Source organism: Apteryx mantelli, chromosome 3, assembly GCF_036417845.1.
Source record: "Apteryx mantelli isolate bAptMan1 chromosome 3, bAptMan1.hap1, whole genome shotgun sequence".
Taxonomy (NCBI): Eukaryota; Metazoa; Chordata; class Aves; order Apterygiformes; family Apterygidae; genus Apteryx; species Apteryx mantelli.
Window position 1 is genome coordinate 65,625,615 of NC_089980.1, and position 13,721 is coordinate 65,639,335.

The 13,721-nt window shown below is 39.7% G+C and overlaps 1 protein-coding gene across 1 annotated transcript in view; it reads left to right on the plus strand.

Annotated features, from left to right (window-relative positions):
• SASH1 (SAM and SH3 domain containing 1) overlaps positions 1–13,721 on the plus strand; it is a 600,683-nt gene that overhangs the window by 568,540 nt on the left and 18,422 nt on the right. The window contains exons 11-17 of the mRNA XM_067293544.1: positions 485–831; positions 5,361–5,432; positions 7,809–7,952; positions 10,164–10,299; positions 11,386–11,555; positions 12,625–12,834; positions 13,529–13,679. Coding sequence (XP_067149645.1) covers positions 485–831; positions 5,361–5,432; positions 7,809–7,952; positions 10,164–10,299; positions 11,386–11,555; positions 12,625–12,834; positions 13,529–13,679 — 1,230 coding nt within the window. The remainder of the gene's footprint in view (positions 1–484; positions 832–5,360; positions 5,433–7,808; positions 7,953–10,163; positions 10,300–11,385; positions 11,556–12,624; positions 12,835–13,528; positions 13,680–13,721) is intronic.

The window sequence follows — 13,721 nt, forward strand, 5'->3', positions numbered from 1 at the left end:
CGCCATCCCAAAAAAAGAGTCCTGGCCCTTTGCCCATATCCAGTACTTCTGTTTCAAAAAGTCTTCTTTCCTTTCCGTAATATATAGTTGGTGAAAACCATGTGTTTCTGTCATTAGCAGGACACTGTTGAAATTGGCACACCCACAGTCTGACCTACTTTTTTTTTTTTTCTTTGCATGTGTTTGTTAGGTAAATTCTGTGTAGTTGAAATTGGTGCCTCTTCTTCTATCAAAAGCCCGACTCTTTTCATTTCATCCTTGAGCTCAGATGTATACTTTTCTGGGACAAATACTGCTTTCTACAGCAGTGCTGGATGCTATAGTCTATTATTAACTCATCCCAGAACTCTCACTTCACAGATGGAAGGAACTGGTTCAAATTTATCCACCCATAAATACCTTCTGGGCTTCTTATATCAGGAAGAAGTTTCCTTCCATTTTAAACAAGTGATGACATGCTTTGTGCTGCTTTTGTCCGCTGTAGGTGTGGAAGAGCACTCGCTTGACAATTCTCCTATACTGGATGACAGATCAGCACTTTACTCTGGAGTTCACAAGAAGCAATTCTTCTTTGATGGCTCCTGTGAGAAGCAGCCAGAGGACGACTCGGACTCACTTACTACTTCTCCCTCATCCATCAGTCTTGATACTTGGGGAGCTAACCGGAAGCTGGTGAAGACCTTCAGCAAAACTGACAGCCGTGGCCTTATCAAGCCTCCCAAGAAACTTGGGACTTTTTTCTCTTACCCAGAAGAGGAGAAGACCCAGAAAGTTTGCCGCTCCTTGACAGATGGGGAGATGAAGAAGAGCCTTGGCTCCCTGAGCCATGGGGTAAGTACAGAAAGCATTTGCTTTTATGACAGCAACAGGCACAAGCACCATCTTCTGGTGTCCCTGGAGGAGATTCAGAGTGTAAGGAAGCAGATCCGATTGAAGAAAATGGATACTAACTATTCCTGTTCCAGAGCTTTTCTTTGCCAGCGCCCTGCTAGGAAAGGAGCATCCCCCACAACTTGCGACCTACAATTACTGCGGCACAAAACGAAAGGGGGTGGAGGTTGTGGCTTCCCAAACAGAAGGCTACGAGGGCGCACTTCTGTCAGCGAGTTCAATATTACCTATGTGGTGGAGAGAAGCCTGTACAGTCACCTTAACCTCTCACAGTTGGTGCGTCCCGTTACTGACAGGACCCTGAGCAAGGCCGACAAGCAGGACCTGAGGAGATGCCTGCTGGAGGAGGATGAGGAGGCCAAGAGGAAGTGGGCTGCCACAGTGGATCGCTGTACTAAAAGGGTTCTCTTGAGAATCCACCAAAAGTCTGTGAGTCAAAGAGTTGCCATGAAGGTGGCCTTCCGGTTTCTGTGAGGTTGCAGTCGACATTTATTGCTTTATACTTTTAACTAAAATTCTGTGCTTTTCCTATTTTCCTTGCCTTTAGAAACTCTTAGCACTGTAATTCTTCTATAAGGGAAAAGTATACTGGTATACCATGAAGAGCTTGATATAATCCCATCAGAAGAGAGTTTTGTTGAGTCTACAGTTTCCATGTGTACAGAATAACTCAATGAGCAAAATCAAATATGACAAAATGCTGCTTTTTAACTTCCACTAGAGCAGAAATTGAGATTATGGATGGATGAAAAGAAGCTTTGAGAAGCTATAAAAATGGTTTCCTGATTCTTTGGAAATCAGCATTCTTTTAAAGGGATACTGTGAGATATATAAAATTTTTAAAGGATTAGAGCATGCTTAGTCAACTGTGCTCTGTTTCTCCTGCCCTCTGCCATTGCCTCATATCGGCCCTCCCCCTCTCAGTTTCAGTCTCATCTGCTGAAGTAGCCCACCCAGCTCTGTAGTTTCCGTCATACTCACAGCTGCAGAAAGTCAGGGAGGTTTACATTATGTAGACACTGACCTCCTGCTTGCTGCTCACCACCACCAGAAGTGTCCCATCTGCACTGTCCCTGGCCACTGCTCCTGCTTTCTAGCATGAGCTGAAGATGGGACCTTCCCTCATAGCATTGTGGAAAAGGGAACAAGGGGTGACCAAGAAAGGAAATGTTCCTGTACAATGGGAAATTAAGTGATTTGAGTGCTCCAAAGAAACCCAATTTTTGCCATGTCTCTTCCTGCCTATTTGATCCGGTTTTGGTAGTTCCCTTCGCCATGATGCCGAGTATCCTGGGAACTTGCCTTTGGAGCCAGCCAGATCTCCAGAACTGAGCCAGCTAGTCTGTTGTCTTGACAATTTTGATGTTCCCTGCTTCAGCGGGTGGAAAGAGTGGTAGACCCATAATATTAAGCAAAATATTCCAGCAAACAGTACAGTAGAAAGAGTTTTTTCCTCTTGAATTACAGCTTTATTCTGAGAGGCCTCTGCTTAATTTCTTCAGGTTTGAGTTATTCAGGATATGAGAGAGAGATAGCCTTGATCTCTCTGAGTAATGATTAGTCACCAGTGGGAGCTGACCAAGGCTTGGTGGCTCATTTTTTGCTTTTGGCCATAATAGTAGTAGTTTGTTTCTACCCAATGCCATGAACATTCTCTCTTGGCTATTTCACTATTTCTTCTGCATTTACTGCTTGCCTTGCCACTGGCTCAATACTGTTCCTTTTCATAAACATTGTACTCAAAAGAAATGCTTTCTCCACAAGGACATTACAGTGATAAAAGACACCTGACTCACCCATATGTGAGTTGAATAGTGTGTGGGGGGGGGCGTATCGGCAGGCAAAAGGGCATATTCATGGCCAGAGATGCCCCATCATTAAAAATGCCCTCTAAAGCTGTCTTTGTAAATATAGATGCCAGAGACAGGCTTTTCAGTTCTTCTAGTAAGTAGTCTCACTATAGTAACTTCATTATGAGAACCATCTGGACTGATTTTTGCTTATTCACAGAGATACAGTCAGAAAAGAAATGGATAGCACTTTGTCGTTGTTGTTGAGGAACTCCTCAGTTAACTGCTTCTCCAGTCTTTGGTAAAGGGGATAAATGGTGGGGACTGACTGCTCTTGCTAGCTTTCTCAACACGCTTCTTCCTGAAACTGCAAAAAGCTGGTAAACTTCTCTTGACCTTGAAAGTAATGCCACTCCTTCTTCCTAGAAACATTTAATGTTTGTTTGCTGCAACCTCAGGGAAATTGCAATGCCTATGTATTCAGTGGAACTGGTCACTCTGTCTTGCCTTGCCATTCATTTTTGTTGTTTATATTTGTTTCAGTGACCTGGACATGCATGAAATTTTCAAATTACATCAGTTTTTCTTTTCTCCCAAAATGATAATATTTTTGATTGCATGGCCATTCCATTGAATATCCCTTTCCTCATCCACAGACCTTTTGTTTGGTACAGAATTACTAGGGTCATTACTGGAATCTGAAGGTGAAAGTTAAATGTTGAATGTATGGGGAGGTCCATCATGGAATAATAAGAATTCTTAATATGGTACATTTTAACCAACAGCCATTTTGCTCTCTGAAGAGCCTGCTATAGGAGGAGCTCTGGCTGGTTTGAGAGATATTTGCTCAGAGCAGTTCCAGATGTCCTCTCTCCATTGTTGGGATCGGCATACACTGTAGGATTACTTAGAACGGACTCTTCACAGAAGGACAACATTACTCATAGTTAGATGTGCTGTACTTTAAAAGCTGATCTTATTACTTGTGGTTGGTCTCAAATGCTTCCAAAAACAATTTTTAAAAGCTATGCCATAGTCACATTGCGTTCTGGAGAGAAAACATTTTAAAGAATTCTACATCACAGCACTCTTTTTCATGTGTGTGGGGCCTAAACAAAGCTGGCTGGAAGTTCTATAGAGCTGCGGTTGGTGTAAAAATTGGCACTGTAGGTGTGCAGCACCCAACTTGCAGCAAGAAAAAAAACTTAAAAAAAGCAATTAATGTGTATGCTGATTAGCAATGAATGAGGCAGGAAGAATGTGTACCTCAACAGAACCAACTAATAGAATTGTTTATTAAGTGGCACAGTTTGTAGGGCTTGCCTCTTTGTAATAAAGTGTCCAAGCAAACTGGTAGTTCTCAAGTAGTGGATCTTCACGCTTATTGTACTCGTTGGGCAAATCTTTTGTAGGTTTGATCTGATGCTTAGTTAAGTCTTAAGGTATCTTTCAAGCTACTCCACTGAGTAGTTCACGCCCTAAAAATACTGTTTGCAAATTCCTGATCTTCTGTGTCCTGTTTGTCTCATGTCTGACTATAAAGAGAATATTTATAAACTCATACTTTAGAGTTGAAGCTGTACAAGTAAATTGTAACTGCCATGCTCTCATTTTCCTGGATTGCCTTCTGAGGCTACTGACAGGGCCAGGTAACTGGCAGTTGGTTGTGCAGTTCGTTGTTCAAAGGCAAAAAAAAAAAAAAAAAAAAAGTCAATATTTTGACCTGTTGGATTGCAAGGCAAAAACTAGATTCTCTCTGAGCCACCCTAAGGAACTGGTCTTTTTTCAAGTGATACCGTAGCTTTAGCAGAGACTCATCTGCCAAATTTAAATGCTCTGGTTTTGGCTGTGGAAGTACAACTGCCCTGAGTTTGGTTGCCCTTTGCTCTTGGGAATGAAGCAGTGTCATAATGTTGATTGTTTTTTAATGCAGGATGATTATGATAAGCTGCATCTGTGCATTCAGCTGAACCCAGGGAGTAGTATCTGAGTCACTCCATTAGATGACAGTGCCACTGAAAATATGACCTGCTTTCTCCCAGAAGTAGCAGAATTGCCCTGTAACACCATGGAGGTGGTGAGAAATACCTCATCTGGAATTGGGGCATTCTAAGCCTCTGGGGGCACCATGCTTATGAACAGCTGGAGGGGGCTTGTTTTCCTCTCCTTACCACGGGTTTGCCCTACAAGGCCACTAGCATTGCCTGTATTTCAGTGAAAGTTAAGCATATGCTGCTGTTCCCAGAAGGTAGGTTATTCAGTGCTTTAAAGGATTTATTCTTCTCTGTTTCAGTGCTAGTGTGGACTAATGGATGAAGGGAGATTCAAGTGCTGAGGTGGAGTTGCTAGGAACCTGGAAAACTTTATGCATAGGATGAACAAACAGTTTCCTCAGACCAAAAGTCTTTTTTTCTTTTTAAAAAAAGAGTAGGCAATAGATGACTCAACAGCAACAGACCTTAGACCAAGGAGTTGTCTCTGGAAGAGACAAATGACTCAAGTTGCTTTACAACAGCATTCTCTATTTGTAATGCTTGAATCTTCAGTCTTCCATCCTTTTGTTTGTTGGTTTGTTTCCATTTTTGCACACGTTAGTGTTTGCACTGACATTCTCCAAATCACAGATGTTTGGACTGAGCTAATCATTGTGATACAACTGTTTCTATCCTTTTTTTGCAGAGAACCTGTAGCTTTGGAGGATTCGACTTGACAAATCGTTCCCTTCATATTGGAAACAGTTCTGACCAAATGGTGAGTGTAAGGCAAGAAGGCGCAGGCTCGAAATAGCATTAAATGAAATGCACAATAGAGTTATAATAGACCTAAGTGTAATTTAGGTCCATAATAGCAGTTTGGGGATCCAAGAAGGCAGGGTGTCTTTTTTAACCACAGACTTCCTTAGCTTTGAGAATAACATATCCACCCATATCCATGTGTGTATGAGTATTTATAAACCATATGTCCAAAGATGCAGGAACAAGTGATCAAAGCACAGATCTAGGGGCACATCTGTGAACTGTTCCTGTGTTTGACTTCCTCAGAGCATCTCTCCAGGCAAAACATATGATTACTATACTTTCTTGGTAAAACGTTTACTTTTTGGAATGATGAGGCAAACTTTCATTCAGTGAAGATCTGCAAGTTATTTGGGTGGAAGTCATTGCATAAGTGATTTATTATTTGTTTTCTCATTGTATTTAAGAGCTGTGGAGTAGACCAGGATCCCATTGTGCTGGGTGCTGTACAATTGATCTCAGTGCTGTTTGGTGGTTTTGGTTTTTTTTAAATATAAATGTAATAAAATAACTGCCATGAGAATTAATTCCTTTTATGTTACTCATGTTGATCCTAGTGTTAATGCTGGTCAGACTGCAGCCAAAAATAACTATGAGCCAGAACATTATATCAAATTCAATTGACCATATATATATTTTTTTCTTTTTTAATATCAAGAAGGACCTCTACTATCTCAAGTTTAGCTCTGGTGATTTCTCTGCTTTACTTTAAGTTTAAATTGTAGAAAAACATATATGCCATCATTTTACTAGCTGATTTTTTTTAAATCAAAAATTTCCCCTAAATTGGACAAAACTGTGGGATATCTTCTTCATCAACTTTCTACTCAAGGAAAAACTTAACTTCCAAAGTCACAATGTTTATCTTTATACGTAGTTAGCTTGGCATATTTTGTTCAGATTATGTTTTTGACATAAGAAAGTGTGAAGTTTAGATGTTAGATTTTCCCTTTTAGCATCAGCAATGGGACAAATAGTGCACCAGAATAATGTGTGCAGATCAAGAGCTTTTGTTTAAAACATGCAAGTCCATTAGCTGAAGGATTTTTTTTTTCAGAAAAGATCATGCAAAGAGCTATCCTTAATTTCTGCTGAAAGAAAACCAAAAGTTACTAAAGAAATTGTAATCACAAACAACTTGGAAAAAAAACAAAAGTATCAGAAGTAAAGTGTCAGTTAAACTTCACAAAGACTTTTTAGGAGAACATGATAACATAACAAACATGCATAAATTTGGAAAAAGGGTAAATCCTTTGTGCAGAATAGAGTGTACATGTATTTTAGGGTTTGTTATTTTATTTATCTAAATTGTCCTCTAAAGGTTTATTACACCAAGTCAAAGACCAAATTCAGTAGTCAAATTATTAAATAGATTCTGATCCTTTCTGCAATGCAATTTTTGGTGTATCCTTACCAATAGAGGCTCTGGTAGTAGCTCTGATGGAGCTGCCTTGCTGTGGTTCCTGAAGTACTGTAGAGTGGAAGAATGTGCTTACCATGCTGACTGCACAAACTGCCTGAATATGGGCTGAGTCATAAAGATAAGTTCTGTAAAATGTCAGCTGATCCATGGTAATTCTTTATGTATGCTTGTGGCATAAGTAAATGCTAGGTAACTCAGGCTAGTTTAGAAAAGGTTAAATGAGTTCAAAGCAGCTGGCCTTTGTCATCCCTATACATGGACTGGCTAATTTAGTCTTGCAGTAACCTGTTTATGTGTCTGAGTCCTAAGAATAGCTGTGCAAGTGCAATCTTCTACCATGGTTGGTGGATTCAGTAGCTTCCCCCACCCCCTTTTTTTTTAACAATTCATAGTAAAACCACAAAGCAGGTCATCAAGAGAGGTTAACTGAATGCCTGTCTGAAAATAAAATGTAAATTTAGGTAGTCAAATATAGGTATCCAAATATGTATTTTGCTAGGATCTCAGAGGTAGCTTGAGTCCTGTTAAGCTATGGTGTTGACCAGCATGAGGCACAGCTTCTGTTGTGTGTCCCCTGAGGAGAAGGGCTTAGCCTGAAACCATAGAGTTGACTGTCAACAAAGTCAAATACTTAGCTGCAACTCAAAAGGATAAAGGCATCCTAACAGACCCCGACACAGCCACACACAGTACCAACAGAAAAGATTACAAATCAGGCCTTAGGAGCAAGAGGAGTAGAGAGGACTGCTACAGTGGTTTGCACAAGGTCTTGACAGTGAATTTAGAGCAGTGAACAGGACACCGTGCTACCATCCCCTGTCTGCCTGGATACCTCTGCAGTGATTGCTGGACTAAGAGGAAAAAATGGCTCTTGCATTTTATAGGTGTAAACCTTGTTTAATTTTGCAGGGCAAAGAAGGAGACTTTGTTTATAAAGAAGTGATCAAATCACCTTCTGCATCCCGTATATCTCTGGGCAAAAAGGTGAAGTCTGTCAAAGAAACCATGAAGAAAAGGATGTCTAAAAAATACAGCAATTCTCTGTCTGAGCAGGTATGTAAGATTTGCAGTGGACTCTACTTAATATTGAAGATGTTATAATAAATGTTGAGTCCCATTCTTCAAGGTATCAGTTGAGGAGTCTGTCAGGTCAGGAAGAAATTTCTTCCAAGAGTATGTGGTATGGCTTATTCCTGTGTTCTTATAAGAACCTTCACTGTGAAATGGCTTCTTGTGGAAATCCAACTGTGAAAATGTGTTTTCAGATTTTTCGTTCAAGTACTTCATCAGCAAAAGCCTATGGTTGATGGCATTACACGTCTTGCTCTGTATTTCCATCTCTTTAACTATCATCGTTATCTATTAAGGGAACTGATCTATGACAGAGGGTCACAATAATATATTTAATCTGCAATTTGCATCTTAGTTTAAATTCCCAGTATAGCTCTGTGTACACTGTTCCTCTTCTCTGTTACAGATCTGTTCTCCATCATACCTTGCCCACTGCAGCAGTCCATTAAAACAGATGCACAGTGTAGTCAGGGAGGGGCTTCCCATAGAAGATTTTCCTATTCTTCTTTTCATTACAGATTTTTATAGCTCATTCTTAAAGGCAAACCTGAAGTACATTAGTTGTAAAACTAGACTTTGAATTTTAGTGGGCTAAGAAAAATTGCTGCATTTTTCCAAAAAAATCTCTTTGGTATACTTTGGATTCCTTGCTTTGGTGGGCTGTCAGAAATTCTTCAGCGTTTGTTTAAAACCAATCTTTCCACTTGAAATGTGTAATAGTTTACAAAACCGCTGGTAAAGCAGAGCTTTTTTTGGCAAACATCGCCCTCAAGTGGTCATATACCAGTCACTGGATTGCCAGGGTATACTGGCAGTAGTAGAAAAATGAAAGTGGAACCATAGTAATGCCCCACCTGATTAATGCAAAGTGTTATTGTTTGTAAAAGGAGCTTTAATTAATCAGATTCAGCTAACACCTCCAAAATTCTTAAACCTGGAGAGAGCATATCAAGCAGTTTGGGGAACAGTTTTAAGTAATGCAGTGGAACATTGGAATTTCTTTGTTGTAAGAATATTAGCCATGTTTGTTCATAACCAGGAGCAATGCTACAGCTATGCTTACACTTATAATTAAAAAATTTTAAGGTCTAACAGTATGATTTGACATTGATAAGAAGATGCTTTGGTGCCTGACTGGTTTAACAGTGCCCCTTTGGAAAGTCTGCCTAAGAAAGGGATACATTGAGATATCAGTTTACAATTAGCAATACTTCTGCTCTCTAGCTCTCTCCAAGAATTGACTTGACCTCTGAAGTCATATGCTGGGATGACTTTTTTTTCTGACGATTCTGCAGCATGCAAGTAATAGGTTGCATCTAAAAGTTTCATGACCACACATCTGCACAGAAACTCTTCTTGTATGCAAGCTAGAGTTCTTTTGTTTTCAAATTTTTTGGCACAATCATTTTAGACTATTTGTACCTTCTACCTCTGTGGCATCGTGACTCAAACTATATGCCAGAGTCTCAGTCTGCGTTCATAAAAAAAAAAAAAAACAAGCAAAAGCTATTCTGGCCACAAATAACCACTGCTTCGCTTTAACTGTGCTTCACATAAGCTGACAGAATTTCAATTTAGGAAAGACTGGTTTGGATTCACTGTAATGCTTGACTGAATTAAAAGAGAAATTGCCTCACCTATTGCATATGCAGCAAAATCTTTTTTTGCATTTGTTTATTTATATTTATATGTACTTATATTATGCCCAGGCTGCATTTTCCAGTTAATTCTTTTTTTTCTCCCTTGAAAGTAAATGAGCAAAAGTATCAGTAATTCACTGCAAAAAATGTACGTTGCTGTGTGTCTGATTCGCACTATTTTGTCTGTACTCATCTTTGTACAAAATCCTGATTCAGAAAGTTGAGTTAAGCTTTAGTTGTTTGGCCAATGCTGCTGGTAAAATAGCAAGCACTTTTAAAACCTTTGAAATGGGAGTTTCTTATAATGTTTCTTTCCACTTCCAGTGTTAGCTATTTCAGACTGGACTTTCTGCTGCTGTCTATGCTGCCATGCCCTATAAAATGGGGTTCTTGCCACACCTGGGTACCGCTAAATAGGTTGATACACTTATTAGCTTTTATCCTGTCTGGTAACCAGCAGGAAAATACAAGATGTTCTTTGCTTAAAGTCGAACGAGCAGCTCCTGTCATTGCCTGTTTGTTTACCAAACTGAAATGGTTTGATCTCTTTCAGGAGTCTGGCCCGGATGTCGTGCCAGGTTCTCCGCAGTCGCCACAGCCGGACACCGACTCCCTGGACAAGCCCAAGCTGAAAGCTGGTGGCTCAGTGGAGAGCCTGAGGAGCTCTTTAAGCGGTCAGAGCTCAATGAGTAAGTTCAGCCGTAATTGCATTGCTCCATTTTTGTGGCTGCAGGGAGCAAAGAGATTTCCACAATAAGTAGAATAGGAGAAAGTCAAAGCAGAAGCCGTGTTTAAAAGTAGAAAGGCTGATGGATTAGTCATCATGGTTAACAGTGAACAATATCTTCAACTTTTAGCTCAAAAACGCTGTAAGCTTCTTGGTGCAGAGACTGTCTCTTTTGTTTTGTTTATACTGAGTCCTGAGAAAGTGAAATCCTGCTCTCTGGCTGGGGCTGCTGGGCCCTGCTATTATAATACAAATGATTTGAGTGATAATTAAAGGTACAGATCAAAGGCCACCAGTGAATGGGCACATCTTTACACAAGATTTCTCCTGGGGACTCCTTCTGTGTTGTTTTTTTTTTTTTTTTTTTTAACTTGTTACAGAGAGACCTTGAGATTCTCTCATTGACAATCAGAGGAGTATTATTTAAAACTTCTCTAGTTAAGAATGTCTCTAGCAAAAACCAGAGCTTAAGCAGGATCCAGGCAGGGACTCCACTATGAATTACTGACCAATAGCAGCCAAGAACTTATTAGAAAAAAGTGTGAAGTGAAAGCTCCATTTCTAAATCAGGGAAAGTATGTCCTGAAGATCATCATCATCATCTTTTTTTTTTTTTTTTTTAATATATCAACACAAAGTGTCACCATAAAACCATGTTCCTGGACGTAGCTGGGACTCTGGAGCTCTCATACAGTGGCCTCGTTTTCTCACTGAGGTTTTTTGTGGGCAAAACTTTCCAGGCAGATCACATTTGTGAAGAACCGTAGACAAGGCATAAATTAAATAACTCCTCAATTAAACTTCGAGGAGATTAATTTGGGAAGGAGTGTAAAATAGGTTAACTAAGCCTCCCATCATGTGTATATAAATGTAAGAAATAACAGCATTTAAGGACTTTTAATTTTAATTACAATGTTTTGTAGAAATAAGTCCCATTTTTGAAGAAGCTCTAACTGGGATTTCTGTCTTGTCTCTGTTTCTGAATCTTCTTCACAAAGAGATTTTTTTCTGTAAACTGATATTTTGTCTCTCACACACATGTACTTAGGTGGTCAGACGGTGAGCACAACAGATTCCTCAACCAGCAACAGGGAGAGTGTGAAATCTGAAGATGGTGATGATGAAGAGCCTCCTTACAGAGGACCATTTTGTGGAAGAGCCAGGGTTCATACTGATTTTACTCCCAGCCCTTATGATACTGACTCTCTGAAGCTCAAGGTATCAGTTGTTTTTGCTTTTAATGGGGGTCTAATTTTTATTCTGGCAAAACCCCTAATGACAAGCTCTTCATAAGAACTTTACAATTCTAAGTCTTTTAATCTGCTTACATGTGCTCTTTGCAGGCTTTCTACCTGTCTTATTCTGATACCTTTAAGATTTGCTTGGATGATAGCAAAATATTATAGAATATAATTAAGTAATTCTTAGTATTTCCCTACATCCCAGGAAATACACTTGAAGCAATTTTACAAGGATATTTTAAAAAAAGAAAAAATATTTGCCTGTTCTGTGAATTAATCCATTAGTTAATAATTTTTGAAAATTTTGGGAGGAATGTGGATGAGCCTCCATACAGTGTCTTACTTTGCTGACCATGTGTTGTTAGTCCCCTTTAATTTTTCTGCATATCAACTTTTGTTCTTTTTATTTGTGCAGTACTCTATCAGCCTATCTGACTCCTTCCAGGTCATTCATTACTTAAAATTCCAAGGATAGCTAATTCTTATTAAAGCAGATATAAGTAGGGCAACCTCTTGAATGATACAATGACCACTGTACATCCACTTCTTTGATATAATCAGGAATGTAGTGGGAAAAGCTACAATACAGTGGCATTCCTTCTTCATATACCACCTTTCCTCAGAAAATCTGATGTCAGATTGTGCCCATCTGCACCTGAGACTGTTCTCATTTGCACCAGTTTCAGACAGTTACACACCTTCGAGCCATCTCTGCGAAACAGCAGTGGTGCAGTCCGGGGTGTAAGTGGGTTTGCAGATCTTGACAGTTAGGGTCTGTTCCAGGTTCTGCTACTGACTTCCTCTGTGATCTTAAGCAAATCACTTAGATTCCCTTTTCTTTCTTCTCCATTTGTAAATAAATAAATAAATAAATAAATAAAATAAGAAATCCTTGCAAGAGGTCTGGTTAATCTCCTGAAAATTAAAGGGTGTTTTCCTGTAGACTAGGCTCTGTGTACACAAAAGACTAGGGGAAAATGATCAGTTTGTTTGACTATCCATTAGAAAGCATGCCTAAATTTCTTTCTTGCTTCCTCGGTCTGCAGAAAGGCGACATCATTGATATAATCAGCAAACCCCCCATGGGCACGTGGATGGGCCTGTTGAACAACAAAGTTGGCACTTTCAAGTTTATCTATGTGGACGTGTTAAATGAAGAGGAAGAGAAGCCAAAGCGGCCCACCAGGAGACATCGGAAAAGCAGACCACCCCAGCCCAAGTCTGTTGAGGATCTCTTGGATCGCATCAACTTAAAGGTCCATGTTCTGTCTTTCTGTTTACCCTTCAATTTTGCTTGTGGGAAAGGGGGCACATCTTTGGAGTTGCTATTTGTACAACAGATTCCTAATCCTAAGAAACATGACCCCACTTAGTAGAATCAGGCCTTAGTTGCGGAGCAGAAATAGCTGAGGCCTGGCAGAACTGCCTGTCATGCTTGATGAGGTGCTGCAAGCTGTATGCACTCAGAAAGCATAAAGCATTACATAGTATGGCTGCCAGCTAACACATTTCAAAAGCAAACAGAAAGCGTAAAATAATGATACTTACCCTCTCTTTAAGGAGGAAGTTGTTTTCCATATTCCTGTTTGGAAGGGCTGGAGATAAACCACTGTGGCTGTAGTTCATCCTTTGTACTACCCATTAGTAAAGAGCTATGCCATATTGTGTGTCTGGATAGCGTGCTACCCAGTGCATTTAATACAGTGCATTCTAAATACAAAAATATGTACAGCATTCTAATGCTGGCACAGCTACCTCCCTAATCTTTGATTAATGTTTATACGATATATAATCCTGTAATTTTGCTGTTATGCAGTGGTTTGCATTTGCTAAAGTACTGCTTTTTTCCTGGTAATGAAAATCTCCTCTAGTATTTTTATTGCCAAAATAAGTTGAATAGATATGTTGTTGTCTTATAGTTCACTTTTTTTCCTGTTTCCTTCTATGCAGGAGCACATGCCCACTTTTCTGTTCAATGGTTATGAAGATCTGGATACCTTTAAGCTTTTAGAAGAAGAAGATTTGGATGAATTGAATATCCGAGATCCTGAGCACAGAGCTGTTCTCCTCACAGCAGTGGAACTCTTACAGGAATATGATAGTACGTGGGTTGTTTGGGGTTTTCAAGTTTACTAGAGCTCTG